At 37.7% G+C, this 17,802-nt stretch overlaps 1 protein-coding gene across 1 annotated transcript in view; it reads left to right on the top strand.

The window, feature by feature from the left end:
• The window catches only part of FAP (fibroblast activation protein alpha), a 71,096-nt gene that overhangs the window by 37,731 nt on the left and 15,563 nt on the right, over window positions 1–17,802 (top strand). The window contains 8 exon segments of the mRNA XM_058548619.1: window positions 374–478; window positions 577–647; window positions 3,496–3,549; window positions 5,446–5,570; window positions 9,499–9,546; window positions 15,251–15,349; window positions 15,804–15,873; window positions 16,614–16,808. Of these exon segments, the coding sequence (XP_058404602.1) occupies window positions 374–478; window positions 577–647; window positions 3,496–3,549; window positions 5,446–5,570; window positions 9,499–9,546; window positions 15,251–15,349; window positions 15,804–15,873; window positions 16,614–16,808 (767 nt within the window).

Here is a 17,802-nt window from a genome sequence, read left to right as displayed (position 1 = left end):
TAATGAGAGTTACACTTTGGTAAAATACCACATTTTGAAGTTGGACTTGGTTAAATCTCAACATTCATTTGGCATTCTTTTAATTCTATTTCAAATGACATAACATCAGAACATAGAAATTCAATCAAATATAACATGATAAACCCAGGGGTATGTAGTAGCAATCAAGCAGTAGTTGGAATGCGCAAGTGCCTGTTAGAATTACTAGAAAAGCTGTTTATCTGAAAGAATGGAATTTCAGATGTGAGTGATGGAAGGTAGGGGATTCAAGGCATTCTGGTTCCTATTATTATCACTAGACATTGCTTTAAAAAAAATCTGTAGTTTTAGTTTGGTTTTTCTTTTGAACATAACCTCTGTTAATTTCTTTCAGTTCTTTGTTTCAACACCAGTTTTCAGCTATGATGCTATTTCATACTACAAAATATTTAGCGACAAGGATGGCTACAAACATATTCACTATATCAAAGACACTGTGGTACGTTCCTTCCAAGATTTATCTCCTCAAAGATCATTCACTTGAGGTTGCTCAAATAACGCTCGGCTTCACACAACATAATGTTTGTCTTTTTATAGGAAAATGCTATTCAAATTACAAGTGGCAAGTGGGAGGCCATAAATATATTCAGAGTAACGCAGGATTCACTGTAAGTATTGCATGAAGCTTGATGCACCATTCAGGTTTTAATTGGCCCTGATGGACGTACAACTGATGCTGCACCAGCTCTTTTCATTAAGAGCATTTTTGCCACTTACTCTATAGTTTAGTTCAGACATCTATAATTTCATTAAGATTCCGTGTTCTTTAATAACTAGTCAGCATGATTTCCTTTTGGAAAGAATATTTAGTAAGTGGTCATTTCTCTCCTGATACTTGGTAGGTAATTATATAAAAAGTATAAAATTTTTAAAATAGTAACTTGTACAGGCAAATTTTACTCTTCAGCATTTGAAGCAATGAGTGACCTTCAAAAGTCCACAGACATGGAAATTTCTTTGTAGTGTCTCACTGTTATATAAGTTGAAGAGTATTATCTAGAACATCTATCATTTATTGAGCAATTACTGTGTACCACATTTTGTAAAGTAGAAATGATTATACCAGTTTTACAGAGGAGAAAACTGATACTCAGAAATTTAATTAACATGGCCAAGGCCACATAGTTAGTGGCAGAACTAGGATTCAAACCCAAAACACATTAAATCTAAGGTTTTTATTGTTAACCTCAACATGAGACTTCTTTCTTCCAGTTCTTCCCTTTTCAGTCCATCCTGTATACTGTCCAGATAAACCATCTTAAAATAATCTTTTATGATCAAACTTCTATAATCAAGAATGTACAGTTCCTTTCCCTGACTTCTAATAAAGTCTAAACCCAGGGTACGCTCTTAATGCTCAGAATCCACCCACCGTTAGCTGGAATTCTAGGAGCAAGAGGGGAAGATCAATAGTCTAGGCTCACTGGACTGGTCAGAACCCTATTGCCAATCCATGGAATTTTTTGAATGGTCAGCAAAGGAGTTTGGACATTCTATGGAGCAGCCATTAAAATCGCCAGTGTAGGGGCCAGCCTGGGGGCATAGTGGTTAAGTTCGCGTGCTCTGCTTTGGTGGCCCGGGGTTCACAGATTCAGATCCCAGGCGCGGACCTACACTTGCTTATCAAGCCATACTGTGGGAGGGGTCCCACGTATAAAGTAGAGGAAGATGGGCATGGATGTTAGCCCAGGGCCAATCTTCCTCAGCAAAAAGAGGAGGATTGGCAACAGATGTTAGCTCAGGGCTAACCTTCCTCACCAAAAAAAAAAAAAGTCACCAGTGTAAGTTAAGTGACAAGATAAAGACAGAGAGGAGATTAATTTCAGGCATAATGTGTTTAGGACATAGGGGAAAACTGAAGGCAGGAAGACCCAGCTATGGTTATAATCTAGACCTGAGGTGATAGAGGCCTGAACTAGAATAATGGCAATACAATATGGACTCTTTGAGAGGAAAACTATGCCTCCTTTTTCTGCTTCCTTGGCACTTGACATAGAGTTTGACACAGAAGCAGAGTTCAATAAATATTTACTAAACGAAGGAGAGGAAGGGTAGGTAGACGGCAAGACAGATGGAGGCTGAACAGGACTGGTGAATTAGTGGCTGTGAGGGAATAGGGATAGTGGCTTCTGAGGTAAGTGTTAGAGATGAAGACAGTGAAACCTTTGACATAACAAGAAAACTGCAGGGGGCTGTTTGGAAAAGATACTGAGTAGCTTATTCACAGGTGGTTTGGGATAATGTGGGAAAGGCACGTGCAAGTGATGATTGGAGTCAGGTGAAGTTAGTAAAGACATGCAGAAGGATGCCACTTAAGAAGATAAATGTAATACCAGGAAATAGTTGTATTCCGTTTCGTTTTCTTTTCATTTTGGAGTAACAAGGTTTTTTTTTCTTTTTTTGTGAGGAAGATCAGCCCTGAGCTCACATCCATGGCAATCCTCCTCTTTTTGCTGAGGAAGACTGGCCCTGAGCTAACATCTGTGCTGATCTGTGCTGACCTTCCTCCACTTTATGTGGGATGCCACTACAGCATGGCCTGACAAGTGGTGGGGTTGGTGTGTGCCCGGGATCTGAACCCAGGCTGCCAGCAGTGGAGCACATGCACTTAACCGCTATGCCACAGGGCCGGCCCCGAGTAACAACGTTTTTAAGTCAGTGAGGACATAGAAGTACCTGGGCTGCTGAACAGACCTGAGAATTAAAAATTGGTAACCCAATTTTGGTTCTTCTATTCCAAACTTTTCACACCCTATTATGTTCATCCTAAAAAAAAAAAAAAAAAAAGGAAAGAAAGAAAGAAAAAAAAAAGACAGTTACTTTTGTGATATTCAGATGAACTCAACAGAGGAGTGAAAATTATGTCGCTAAATTGGATTTCCCACTTCATGGCTATATTAAGGCAGGTTAGAACTGGGACCCGGATACGTAAGTAACAGTATGTTTTCTTGTGACTTGGTTTGCATTTGGGTAAATTAACATGCCCCTTTGTGTGGTACCCCAGTGTGGGTGAGTTTCCTGACTTATAGCAAATTTATCTACTGTCAGGGCTTCTGTAAAATAGATTCAAAATGTGTTCAAAACCATAGACAAAATTGAATACTACAGCGTAGAGAAACCAATAAACTGCTAATCTTGAAAAGGAAAAGGGTAATATTAGTCAAATATCCTAGTTTATTTTGTGTGGCTCGTAACTAATGAATTAGAATATAATATATTTATAATCAAAAAGAGCACTTTGCATAATTTAATCTTTCTCCTGTGATTTGAAAGTCAGAGTAAGTACACAAAATTCAGTTATGAACAGCAGGGATTTATGTACATAAGTGGCAATTAATAAATAGTTTCATTAGATGAATGTTGGACTATAATGTTTATTACATCAGTATTAGTACTAACAATTTTTCCACCTTTAGTTATCAATACTTATTTAATAATTTCTGAATACATTTTCAGGTTTTATTCTAGCAACGAATTTGAAGGCTACCCTGGAAGAAGGAATATCTATAGGTAATTTATGTCAATTCACTCTAATATTTTTATACGTTGATATTTGAATAAAAAAATCTGTCAGGGTTCTCAGGAGATGTAGAATACTTTTTAAAAGCCTGAAATATAATAAAAATAGTTTATGAATTAACATAAAACATTCAGAGAATGTTATACACCACATCAGTATAAAAAATATACACCCCCAATATATCAGTCAACTCAAAATGTTCGTTTTCAAAAAGAAAAACCAAGAAATTCTAATGCTGGTACAAACATGATACTAAATCCTTCAACTAAATTTAGAGGCAATTGAGGACATTCATTCATTTAACACACATTTATTAAACCTACTCTGTACTGAGCATTGTATTTTTTCCCATAATGTGTGATTGCTTTTAGTACAACTCACTTTGGTATAAGTGTATTATGATCAAAAGTAACTTATCTCTAGACCTAAATTAGTGTTTAAGTTCAGTCAGTGGTCCACTTGGTGATTGGAACAGGGTCCTCAATAGCCCCTTCTGGGTGTGGAAATAAAAACAATGGTGGGCCAGCCCTGTGGCGTAGCAATTAAGTGCACGGCTCCGCTGCTGGCGGCCCGGGTTCGGATTCCGGGTGCGCACTGGTGCACTGCTTCTCCGGCCATGCTGAGGTGGCGTCCCACATACAGCAACTAGAAGGATGTGCAGCTATGACATACAACTATCTACTGGGGCTTTAGGGAAAAAAATAAATAAATAAAATCTAAAAAAAAAAAAAAAAAACTATGGTTACCGTGGGCCAGCAGTCTACTATATGCCAGGCACCTTTATATCTGCTTTACATACGTAATTTTATTCAATCCCCACAACTCTACGAGGCAGATGATATTGTTGGAGTCAAGGTTTGTACCCAGGCAAGCTGACCTCAACTCTTTACTTTTAACTGCCTACCTAATGTTTCCAAGATAACACCAAAATATGAACATGAATACCAACCGTAATGGAGAAAATAAATTTTCCCTCTGCTGCATTCCTCTCTTCCCTCCTGGAGCATGGCTTCTTATCTGTTGGGGAGAATTCCTCTCTGGCTACCCTCTACCATGCCCAAGGCAAGGTCAGGGGCAGCTGCAGAAGGAACACGGCAGTGTGACAGGTAACCTTACCAGCCATAACGGGGCTTCGACCCTGCCCCACCCTGGCATAATACCACCTAGTCTGCCCCAAATGAGATTCTGATTCTGAGGGTTTGGGCAAAGGTCCGGAAGTGTGTGTATTAAAGCCAATCACCCCATTCAGGAACCACACAGAGAGCTCTGCTGAGCAGAGAGTAGGCCCAACGTGATAGGTGCAGGTTGGCTTGTGTAAGAATGTGTGGAGGGAGCATTCCCAGGAAGAGCTACCATGAGCCCATATTTCCTGCCAAAAGGAATGAAAGACACAGGAGCCACATAGAACTATGGTTTCTTATTTCCAATTTGCTTATTACTATTTTCCCCTTCCAGATATACGATAAGAATAGGGACCCCTTTCTTGGTGAAACGGCCAGATTTTCCTTGCATTTTGCTGTGGGAGTACAAAAAGAGAGATGGGACGATGCAGAACTATGCATTGACAACCACTTGTTAAGTGTAAGAGAGTAATGGCTATAAGGAGTGACTCCCTCACTCCCACTTGAGGTGTTAGATATTTCTCCCACCCCAGGAAAACACAGAGGGCTTCTCCCTCAGGATTTGTGCCTCTTTGGGCAAAGATGGACTGAAAATCAGGCTACACCAAAATACAATGATTCCCCTCTACTCTAAGCGACATTGGCATCAGAAAAATAAAGTGGGTTTGATGTCAATATGTAAATTAGTCATTTTACGTGGAGTAGTACATTTTGATAACTACAATCTCAAAATTTCAGTTTAGTTTTATTTTCATTTTCTCCTAGAATTAGCATTGGAAGCTATCCTCCAAGCAAGAAGTGCATTACTTGCCATCTAAGGAAAGAAAGGTGCCAATACTACACAGCAAGTTTCAGTGACTACGCCAAGTATTACGCACTTGTCTGCTACGGTAGGTCATGGACATAGCACAGCCACTACCATCCCACTGCCACTGTCGTAGTCCTTGTCACCACCATCTGATCAATCCTTAGCTACAGGTTATTGAGCCCTAGTTATATGTGAGCATCTTATCTACGTTATCTTATCTAATGCTTATGGAAAAAATGAAAGGAACATAGGAAGGCATTATTATCTCTATTTTTTGCAGTTGAGGAAACAGAGTAACTTGCAAAAAATCCATGCTGCTGGTAAGCATCAGAGCCGGGACGGGAATAAGCATCAGTTACCGTAACTCTCAAGCTCTTACCCACCACGTGCCACTACACCATGACGTTGTGTGCAAACGCTATCTACCAGCTATCTACAGCACGATTCAAACAATATTATAAAAAGAAGTGTTCTCTGATAAGATGGTTGCTGGACTTCAGCCTCATTTTCCCGGAGAAATGTCAATGTCCTACAGTCAGGGGAAAGAACAATGGCCTAGAAACCTGAGCTCCTTCCCTTGGAGGCCAATAATTCTTTGAAATGTAGTTTCAGTAGAGATGGAAAAGGAACTTTTGTCACCTAGTATGTCCTTTCTAAAATGGAAAACAATAAGTAATTCATCCAAATATTTTTAAAAAATAGGCAATAAAATATGCTAAACATTTCCTGGTTGTTTAGGCCATGTGTACATTTAGTGAATAATTTCTATCCAAATAATTTTATTTTATGCATAACACTTTGTGTATATCTTGAACGTGTGGCAAGCAATAAAACAGGTTAGGTTAGGCGATCGGTAGATCATGAGATATGTTGGGGTCTTGGTAGTCATCATGGGGATTTGGAAAACTGACTTGGGAAATATCTAACCCTCCATTGTCTGTCCTGTCTCCCCAGTTAATCCCTGAATTTCCCTGTCAGGGGAACAGAAAACAGAGGGGGTTATAACAAAACACATGCCACTCTCCTGTTTCTGGTATCTACTCCCCATGTAGAGGTGGGCAGCTCACAGAATAAATGGAATCTGACTGATTGAGATCCCTGCTCATTGCAGAGGACCATGAGGTTCCCTTTAACTTCCCAGAGGAAAGCCACCCTGACAATGCCACTTCCCTCAGTCCAGTCACCTGGCCCCAGAACCTGAGCCCCCTCATTTGACTATGAGGAAATGAATAAACACGTTAACCCAAATGCTCCCATCAAACTGACACAAGATGTCGGTTTGATACAACGCCTTCACAAATGTTTGGTCAATGGCATCTATGAAAAATCAAAAGACTGTTGTTCATGACCATATGTGCTGATTGTGGTTATGGCATTTAAAGGTGTACGTTAAATGTCCCTCTCAAGTTATGTGCAACATTTTTCAACCCACGCTATGTATTTATGCAGCATATATTGAAAGCTTACATGCCTGGAACATAGTATCATTGAACTAACTGTACTGAGTCATCTGGTTGTCTGTCTTTCTCTCCTGAAGACAAAGGCTACTTTCTTTTAATCTTTATAATCATAAGGCCAAGAAGAATGGCTATTGAACAACAGACATTGAATGTTTGCTGAATGAACATAGATACTAGAGAAGATCAAAGTTTTGCTGCCTTTTGCAAAGTCTACCAAAAAACTATTTTTTACGCTGATATATTTACTGATACAGACATCAAAGACCCTACACTTACAAACATGGATTTATATTTATATTTACATGCATTAAATGCATTCTGCATTTGTACAATCCTTTAATGCTTTTTGAAATCACTGTATCACTTTTTATATAACTGTCTTCCTAATAGCTACTTGAGCCTAAGTGCCCACTGAAGAGATAAGTGAGTGAAGATTAAGATCTTATCAAAAGTTGATGGAAGAGTCCTTTCTAGAACTTGAATCGCCTGACTTTTCCACACTCACTTTTCCTCGGCAGTATGGTAATTTCCCATTTAGCAAAAAATATACTGTGTGGGAAGCATCACATCGTCTGGTGTTTTTGAAGCTCCAGTAAAATGAGTCACTGAGCCATCATAGGAAAAACCTTGAAATCTTTCCCTTTGGGACTAAGAGTAAAGCCTCATTATGTAACTTCAAAGTCTCCAAGAGAGAAAGTAAATTCCAGATAATAGAATTAAAATAGATAAAAGGATATTGATGATGCTGATGGAACAAAAGCAATGCAAAGGAGAGATTCTAGATAATTGATGCTTATGCCTCTAGGACCAAATCCTCGGGCCATTGTGTCAAGGGCAGTCAATCATTAGTTTGTTTCATAGGTTGGGCACAAAAGATATGCCAATTGTCACTAGTGGAATTGCACATCCATGAAAATTCCATAGAGCGGATGTTGATTGACTAAAGTCTAGAAATTTAGATCCATGTCTCATTTCCTTACATTCTAACCCAAAATGTGATGTGTGCTTTCCCTTTTAATAACTTTGAAGAAAAGCTGACCAAAATGAAAATCTCTGAAATTAAATTCTATAAAATTCTGAGAATCCACACAGCACAGAACTGCCAGTTTTTGAGGGAGCCTAATAAATAATATCCCTTCTCCTCACTCCCAAGTTGGACTGAGGAGTCAGGCAGGAAATCATAATATTAGTTTTATTATCTATTAGTTCGAAAATGTGGCTAAGGTGTGGGCTTCCTAATATTGCACCCTGGAACTACAGTTACCGACACAAATATGGGTACAACTGGACAGCCACTGGCTTCTCCCGTGGGGCCTGGCACTGTCATACTTATAGCAGTGAGGAACAGATCAAAAGCCTGTTCTCCATAGGAAGAAAGAAGCCAGGAACAAGGCAGAAGGAGCTACTCATACCCGGGTCTTCTCAGGACTCACCAGAAAGGTCATTCCTTCTCCGTTTGCTTGAGACCAAGGGTGCTACTCTGAGGACACTCCCTCCACATAGAAGGAAGCATCGGGAGTGCAAATGAACATTGACTCCCAACCTGCATGTTTGTTACTTTTAACCCATTGACTACCTGAGCAAATTTATCCTTTAAAAGTATATTTCCAGGTATTATTTTACTCTATAGTTCAAGTAAGCGATAGATAATTAGCGTTTGATTATTTCTAGATCTTGTTAAAACAGCCACTTTCTGCACAAACATTTCTCCAGCTGCTGAGAGTGCTGGTGGCTGAGCCCCCATTCTGGAGATTATTCTTATCCTGGGCCACATCCAATGACCACTCCATTCTGGGGTATAAAACCTGGCCCCGTTGGTCCCATCCAAGGCAATTCTGCAGGCCGTCCATCTCCAGAGTTCCCTATGGGTTTGGCTGATGTCTGTGTTGTGGCTGTACAGAGGCCCACCCTCCTTCGCTGCCCCACCCTTCCTCTCCTTCCCCCACGGGTGTGCCTCCTAATATCCACCCCAGATAAACTTCTGGTCACAGCACTCCTTCTGGGTCTGTTTTTTGGGGAATGTGACCTGCTGCAGCGTATTTGAACAGGGAACATATTCTATATAAATGTATTTCTGCATATATTAATTACATGAAAAAAAGACGCTGGGTTCTACCTACTAAAATAAACTGAACATGGAACGAAGAAGCCAGATTAAAAATATAATCTGGGTACCAGTGAAGGTTATTTGATAATAATGCCACAGCTAAAACTGGACCAAATAACATGACATCTTCCCAGAAGATGTCCCATTTATCCCGTATATCTGGGGTCCATTTGTGTAATTAGATCCTGACTATTCAGGAGCACTCTTGGAAAAGTGCACAAGCAGCTCTTCTCTCATGTCTGTTCTTTGATTGGATTCTGATCTCGTGTGTTGTTTAAATGTGACTTAAAAGGCGATATTTACTTCTCTGCGGAAAAAAAATAGCTGCCAAATTAAAAGATGTACTTGAGGTTGACGCTAATCACAAATACTACCAGCAGTTGTTATTGCAAACTGTGTTATTTTAAAACTAAGCCACGTTTTTGTTTTCATCCTGTGCACAGGCCCAGGCCTCCCCATTTCCACCCTTCATGATGGCAGAACCGATCAAGGTACTCTCTCTTGCATGCTTTTGTCTTGTCTAAAGAAATCCTGAACTCTCAGTGACACTACACCGGAGGAAGCAAGACAGTTTCCCCACACCAACAAGGGGAACTATGATGGAATCCTGTTATCATATAGCTTATTATGACATAGATTTGGATATTCTTTGAGTCAAACCCAATCATATGAAATTTAATAATTATTTGCAGTAAGAATCTAGCATATCACAGATAAATTATATCAGAGGGATAAATCCTGTCTTCCCTAATCAGCCTTATAAAAAACAAAGCAGCTTAGAATTAGAAGGAAACTTAGGATATTTAGTACTACCTCCTTCCCAAGTAGGAATTCCTGTTTTTTTGTAACATCCCAAACTGGAGACAAATTCCAGATATAACTCCAGTTCATGTTAACTTTTTTGTTTTAACAGCTACGTCACACTATTGCCACGTATGAAAGCCTTGAAATTTGGAGGTTCTTTCCATTTTCAACTGCTATTGAGACAGTCCTCCATTCCGTATTTGCGATATTGGTTCAAAATAGTTCACAGCTCAAAGACGACTGTTTTTGCTCTCGACAGAGTTATCCAAGTGTGTAATCGCCCTGATACTCTTCCTGCAGTTCTCTGTTATCTTTTGATTTACTACTAAACAGCATTAGAGGGTTGAAGTTGGTGGAGACTAGGAACAATGCGGGACTTCAACACTCGTGCCTGCGATCATCCCTGGACAGCTTTGGTGACAGGTCAGGAGACTGCTTTGGGATTAGTTTGGCTGCCAGCTCAATGGCTCAAGTACAGGTGAAAATAAGGTAATGAGGAAAAACAGAGTCAGTTCAGGAGCTCTGGACAGGACAGGCTTCGTAATAATGGGACTGTGAATTTAGTTTCACTTGGAAGATTTTTTTACCTTGTGTCTGATAATGAAATACTTTTAAGAATAACAGATTGTATTTCTCAATTTGGCTCATCTCAACCTTCAGTGAGAGAAATTTTAAAGCAGTACTACTTTCAAATCTGTAAGCTTTTGTTGTAATGGAAATCACCATAAATGTATAATTCCCATTTTATCATGACTGTAAAATAAAGGTCAGCTTTCCTTTTCCTATAGCATGAATTTCCACTTTCTTACTATCCTTCTCATATTCCTGCCAGATACCAATTTTTGTACTGCTTGCAAAGCTTTATTAGTTCACCCAGTACTTACAAAATAGGTACAGTCTTCATGTCACTTTCATATATGTCATATGTACTTATATGTTTTCTAACTCATGAAATAGACTACAAATCCCTTTAGAGCACAGTTTTGCAAACTTGCCTGACGATGAATTCTCTGGAGATATTTATTACAAATACAGATTCTCAGGCCCTCCCCAGAGATGCTAGTTCAGTAGATCTTAGATTGGGCTAGGGAATCTGTATTTTTAATAAATGCCCAGACAAGTTTTGAGCTGGGTTTTAGAGCGGATACTGTGTCTTCTATTTATTTGTACTATTTTCACCCATTTTCCATTGCATTTGATGCAGCAATCTTCATTCAATAAATATTTATTGAGCACCTACCGCATTGTCAGCCACTGTGCTGGATACTAGATTCTTAAAATCAACAGATACTGGGTTAGACATTGTCTGTGTCCTCAAGGAGATTATAGATCAGTGGGGAAAGCAAACATGTGAATGGGCAGTCCCACTGCAGTGGGGTAAAGTATTAAGATAGAGGAAATAAGGCATGAAAACACATAGGCAGGGCACCTCATCTGGGTTTCTTGGGTTGGGAAATGTTTCGTAATGATAGCTACATCAAACTGAAGACTCAAAAATGAAGGAGAGATTGATGCTGCTTGGATGTCCGAGTTGGTCAAGTGGATCGATATTGCTGCTTTTTCCTGAAGGAGGAGATTCACTGTGGAGGGACGGTTTTTGGGGAGATGATGAATTTTGTTTTGAATGTTGAATTTGAGGTACTGATGAGATAGCCAAGTAGAGCTGTCCTGGAGTGATATAGTTTTGGATTTGGATGTTTGAGGATTAGTTTGGACTGAAGATGATGATCAAGAAGTAATTTGTTTATGGACGACATGGGTACTAAGGCCATGGAAGTGAATGAGATAGCAGAATGGGAAAAATGAAGGTGGGTGATGGTAGTGGAGAGTGAGCGTGGAGAGTGAGCCTAGAATAAAGTTGTGTGATTACCAAAAAGACAAGACATAACAAGTGTTGGCAAGGAAGTGGAGAAAAGGGAATACTTGTGCACTGTTGGTGGGAATGTAATGGGTGCAGCCACCATGGAAAATAGCATGGAGGTTACTTTAAAAACTAAAAATAGAACTACCATATGATCTAGCAATTCCACTTTTGGGTATTTAGCCGAAGAAAACGAAACACTAATTCAAAAGATAAGTGCACCCCCATGTTCATTGCAGCATTATTTACAGAGCCAAGACTTGGAAACAGCCTGTGTCCACCAACGGATGAATGGATAAAGAAAATGTAGTATATACAAGTACACAATGGAATATTATTCAGCCATAAGAAAGAATGAAATCCTGCCATTTGTGACAACATGGATGGACCTTGAAGGCATTATACAGACAGAGAAAGAAAAATACCATATGATCTCACTTATATGTGGAATCTAAAAAAACACAACTGAGCTCATAGTTACAGAGAACAGATTGGTGGTTGCCAGAGGAAGAGGGTCAGGTGGTGGGTGAAATGGGTGAAAGAGATCAAAAGATACAAATTTCCATTTATAAAATAAATAAGTCGTGGAGATATAATGTACAGCATGGTAACAATAGTTAACATTGTATTGCATATTTGAAAGTTGCCATGAGAGTAGATCTTAAATGTTCTCATCACAAGGAAAAAAAACTGTATGGTGATGGATGTAAACTAGACTTATTGTTGTGATCATTTCACAATATATAAAAATATCAAATCATTATATTGCACATCTGAAATTAATATAATGTTATATGTAAACTATACCTCAATAAAAAAAATACCACGTGGAACACCAACATGAGAAATAGAAAGAGAAAAATGAGCTGTAAAGGAGACCGAGAGGGAACAGAAGGAGGAGGACAAACATTGAGAGTGTGGTGTCATGGAAGGCAGGGGAGGAGAGGATCTCAAGAGAGAGGGAGTAGTCATCTGTGTTAAGTGCTTCAGAGAGCGAAATGAGACTTGCTCTAAATCAATGGACTCAGCAAGAAGGAGATTAGTGTTACCTTGGTCAGAGCAGTTTCAGTGGAGCAGGGGACGTGGAAGCCAGATTGTAGTAAATTAAGGCCTGCATAGGAGGTGAATAAAAAGAGATAGTATTTTCAATAGGTCTGGCTAATGAGAAGAGGAAAGAGGTAGGATGGCTGGAAGGGATTGGTAGAGGTTTAATTTTGTTTTTGAAAGATGATAAACATTTGAGCATGGCAAATGCTGATGGAAGAAATTAAGATACCAAAAGGGGTTGAGGATATAAAAGAGGGAGGCCCTTGAGAAGCTGGGAAAAGACGGAGTCCAGAGACAGGTGAAGGGATTAATTTCTTGCATTGTGATGAGACAGGATGAAGAAATTAACGACATAATTGTGTGAAAGTTTGTAGACATTGCAGAAAATAATGCAATGGCTCCATTTTCTCTGCAAAGTGGGGTAAGGGCATTTGAAAATAACTGAGAGGACTTGCCCTGGGTGCTATGGAAACCCAGAAGAGTTGACACTTGACAGTGAGGGCCAGTTGAGGCTTAGTTACTTCAGGCACAGCAGGTGCTCATTAAAATTACCGGACTGAGTGAACTCATTTATCAGCTTTTCCATAGATTCTTCACATAATTTAATTAATGAGCAATATATTGTGGTAAATATGATTTAAACAAAAATCTCATACATGATCCATCATTCTTACCACTTGATTTCATCATGAGGAAGAGTCTACAAATATAGAGACAACACATACACATACATGTCAGTCACTAGGTACTGAGTATGCTGAGTACTGAATATACAATGACAAGGGAAAGAAGGTGAAATGTGCAGTCTGGACTGGGCGCTCCTTTGCCAGGTCATAGACTTTTAACGCAGTCACGTAACACAATTGCCACCCCTTCCTCTCCTCCCGGCCCTATGAAATTCCATTTTGCTCCAAGGGGTGGGAAACTTGCCCACTTATCGTCTAAAAACACGTAGAAGCTTTAGTCAGCTTTTAAATTCAATTTGGCATTTCAGCAAGTCATGAATCAGAAAAGTTCAACAGCTAGGAACAGAATGGAAAAGGAGTCAAAGTCAAATCAATCTGACAACACCTGCAGATTGTCGCTGACTTCCAGAACCTGTTGGTAAAATGATAACAATGGTACCAAATAAGTAAATAACCACCGTGCGCTGGCTTCCCACAGGATTCCCTTTATCCCATGACAGCTCCGCGTACAGAACTCGCACAGAGAAAATGAAGAGCTGGCTCCGTTGTACTTAGAATTGTGTATTCATTTTGTTTTTTTGGTTTTAATTTTTAAGATGCCACAAGTATCTCTTTCCCGATGGATTATCCAAAGTTAAAATGAAATTTATTATGTATCTTATACAACTCATACCAAAACATCTATATTTGTTCTAAGATTAAATAGAACATGTTGGAGCAAAATGCCATGAGTATATGAAAACTGAGAGTTACAAGGGAAGTGGTTTGGCAAACTTAGTGCAGTTACAAGTACTCCTCCAGTTCCCTATCTTCAAGGACCACTTTTTAAAAAGGCACAAAAATGAGAAGTCCACAGGATGTCTTTTGTAGAAATTGCCATATCTCAGGAGTCATCCAGAGTCTCTTGTAAAAATAAAGGTAAAAACTCCACGTATTATATGAAAGTCTGACTTTTCTCTAGAAGATTCCTGGTATCGATTCTAGTTTAAAATAAAGCTTACAATAAGCCCTCCCTCCATTGCTAGAAACTCATTTGCATATACCACCAATCTACAGCATCAGGAGATTAATGGATTTGTTCAGTTTCAAAGATTAAAGTGTGAAACATAACTGAGCTCAAATATAAACAACAGTTTTTTAGAAGATCTTTTGAGGTGAAAGAGAGAAAGAGATCATAGTGTGTATATATTTTTGTTTTGCTAAGATATATAACTACCGTGAAAGAAAGGATTCAAAGGAACAGGATACACAGTAATTCAATTGCCCTCCCTCCAAAAAAAAAAGGAAGAATATCCTATATTAACCAAGTACAACAGGAAAAGATTAAGAAAGAAATAGACATAAAAATTAAAAAATGATATTTGACTTCCCACATTGAAAATTTATAAACAAACTCTGTAACTACATAATTATTTTAAATTTGAGGTTTCAGCAATATAGATTTTACTTCTATTACTCTTTTTTTTAGTAGATGATAAAAAAATGTCACCTACTCAGGTTATAGCTTTACGTTAAAAAAGAAAAGCTGGAGATGGGAAAATGTGGCTGAATAAAAACATTGTTGCTCTTGTGATTCTGTTTCGATGCCGTAAGGAACAGTTTAGGCGACAATAATTGATGTCCTTCATAAGCTCGTACTTCATAAACACGTTTAAAAATATGCTTGTCAATATGAAACTCCTTAAGCAATCTTTATACAGTTTCAGTTTCATCCACATTAAAGCCAGAGGAATTTTAAGAAAGGAATTTTCTTATGGAAATGTTGTTAATTAAAAATGAACATTTTATTTTTTTAAGAAATTAAAATCCTGGAAGAAAACAAGGAATTGGAAAATGCGTTGAAAAATATCCAGCTGCCTAAAGAGGAAATAAAGAAACTTGAAGTGGATGAAATTAGTAAGATTTTTAAAAAATTTCTTATTTATGGATGTGAAGCTGAACATTTATCTTACTTTTTTAAAAAATGTTATAGGGTAAATATTATAATCCAAATCCTACAATATCAAAACAATTTTACTGTAACAGTAGAGTTTCACAAAATACCTTTAATATTTTTTGTGAATAGGATTAATCTTATACTTTTCCATAGCTCCATTTCAACACTGATATTTTTTAAAAAGAGCTTAACTAATTTTAATTTTAGAATGTGTGCTTCTAGAAAAACAATAATTCAAGATTTCTAGTAATTTGTAAATTAGACAAAAATATGTAATAAAAATGAATTTAAAACATTCTCGATTCTTAAAAATTTGCTGGTTATGAATTGATTTTGTGTTCTCTATTGTTATTAAAGAAAATAAATAATGCTGTCAGTATAGTGGAATGAAGATTTTTCTCCTTTTTTTTCAAGCTTTATGGTACAAGATGATTCTTCCTCCTCAATTTGACAGATCAAAGAAGTATCCCTTGCTAATTCAAGTGTATGTAATATTTTCTTTGGTGTAAAAACTATTTACTGAAAATATGTTGAATTGAATACACATTTATGAGATAGAATAAACCATTCTCCTTGGTAACAGTTCTTATTGATGCTGTTTTTATATATTCCTCAACTAATCAGAGTAAATAAAATATGGCTATTTAAAATAGACTGAGGAAGTTTTGAGATTTTAGATGGACTTGCTTGCATTTGCTGTGTTGAATTTCCTTTGTATGGCAAATTGCCGAATGTGTCAGAATACCTTTGAGATAGAGAAATTGCAGCCAAAAAAATATTGTAAATCATCTTAACATCTTATGTAATTGAGTTAGAAATGAAATAAGGGAATGGAATACATTTAGTGGAATCACACCCAAAATCAGTGCTGACCTACACACAATTTGCTTAAAACACCATGCATTTTTTTAGTATATCTTATGCCTGCTTTTAGCAAGTGGCAGGTGGCAGAAATGACGAAAAACCCACACATATTCCTTGAAATGCCAACCCTAGATGTATCCGTTTTGGGGAATAAGAGAGGCTGTGTCCCAAAACAACTTCCTTGTAGCAAACCTCTGGGAAAAGCCTGGTCCTCTCTTGATTTTGAGCCAGTTCTAATGCCACTGTTATTGAAATTTTGTCAAACAAATGTACTGAGAAATACTAAAAGCAATTCTTGGCCATGATGGGAAGTTGAGTTTTACAAAGGAATAAGAGATTCTTTTTTTTTTTTTCCTTTAGGTATGGTGGTCCCTGCAGTCAGAGCGTAAGGTCTGTATTCACTATTAGTTGGATATCTTACCTTGCAAGTAAGGAAGGGCTAGTCATTGCCTTGGTGGATGGTCGAGGAACAGCTTTCCAAGGTGACAAACTCCTTTATGCAGTATATCGAAAGCTGGGTGTTTATGAAGTTGAGGACCAGATCACAGCTGTCAGGTGAGCACCTTCTCATTCAAACAGAAACTGACATGCAACAAAAGTCATGCAATCACTATTGGGTTTCTTCATCCTTAATGACTTAAATCTTTTTGTCTATTTTCCTAACTTCATCTAAAGCTATCATTAGTCTTAAAGGGATATTTTTGCCCAATATGAGAAAAAATTATTCATGGAAAAGAGCTAATAAATGCTTAGAAAATAACTTATAGTGATAAATGACAAATACTTTTTTTTGATGTTTCAGTCATTATAAATATCCTTTCACTTATTAACATGGCTCACAATTAGCAGAAAAATTTGTATAACTCTAGGGATGGTCTGTAGGAAACCAAATATCTGAACTTGCTGATGTTGTGGATTCTACCTTTAAATTTAGAAATGGCTCAAGATTTTATCAGCACTATATACTTATATATGTTAGGCATTAATTTGTAGTTAAACTAGCTGTGAAGTTCAGTTATTTTAGCATGAAAATGTTTTCCTATTTTCATTATCGAAAAAATTCATTTTACATCATAGAAATTATATTAAGAAAACATTTAGAGGCAAGGCAGATTCATAACCTGAGTTCTTCTTCTCAACTACAATTTATGGCTCAGTCATTTTTTCCTGAAGCATAAAGAATATAGTCACCAAAATTATTGCTTATTTGGAAACACTGCAGGATTCTGCTGGATATTTCTCTATAGTTATTGGGTCTCTGTTATTACAATATGAATAAGTGAAGTTAGAGAATAGCAGTTTATAAATGTGAAAACTAACACAGGCCAATTGCACTCTTAGTCATGGATGTATATACATATGTGACAGCTAAAGGTCAAACACTGTAGCAAATTAGATAATGCATTAGTACATTTCTTTTATCATCTTAATGCCATTTCATACTATTAATAGTTATAGATTTCAATGCAGCCTACACAACACAGATTGTATTCAACAGCTAGGAGCCAGGCCTAGACAACACTTTTCTGTATTTTTGTCTCTGATCAAA

The sequence above is a fragment of the Diceros bicornis genome, chromosome 10 (assembly GCF_020826845.1).
Source record: "Diceros bicornis minor isolate mBicDic1 chromosome 10, mDicBic1.mat.cur, whole genome shotgun sequence".
In the NCBI taxonomy this organism is placed as follows: Eukaryota; Metazoa; Chordata; class Mammalia; order Perissodactyla; family Rhinocerotidae; genus Diceros; species Diceros bicornis.
Note: the sequence above shows the minus strand (reverse complement) of the source record. Positions and strands in the feature narration are given on the sequence as shown.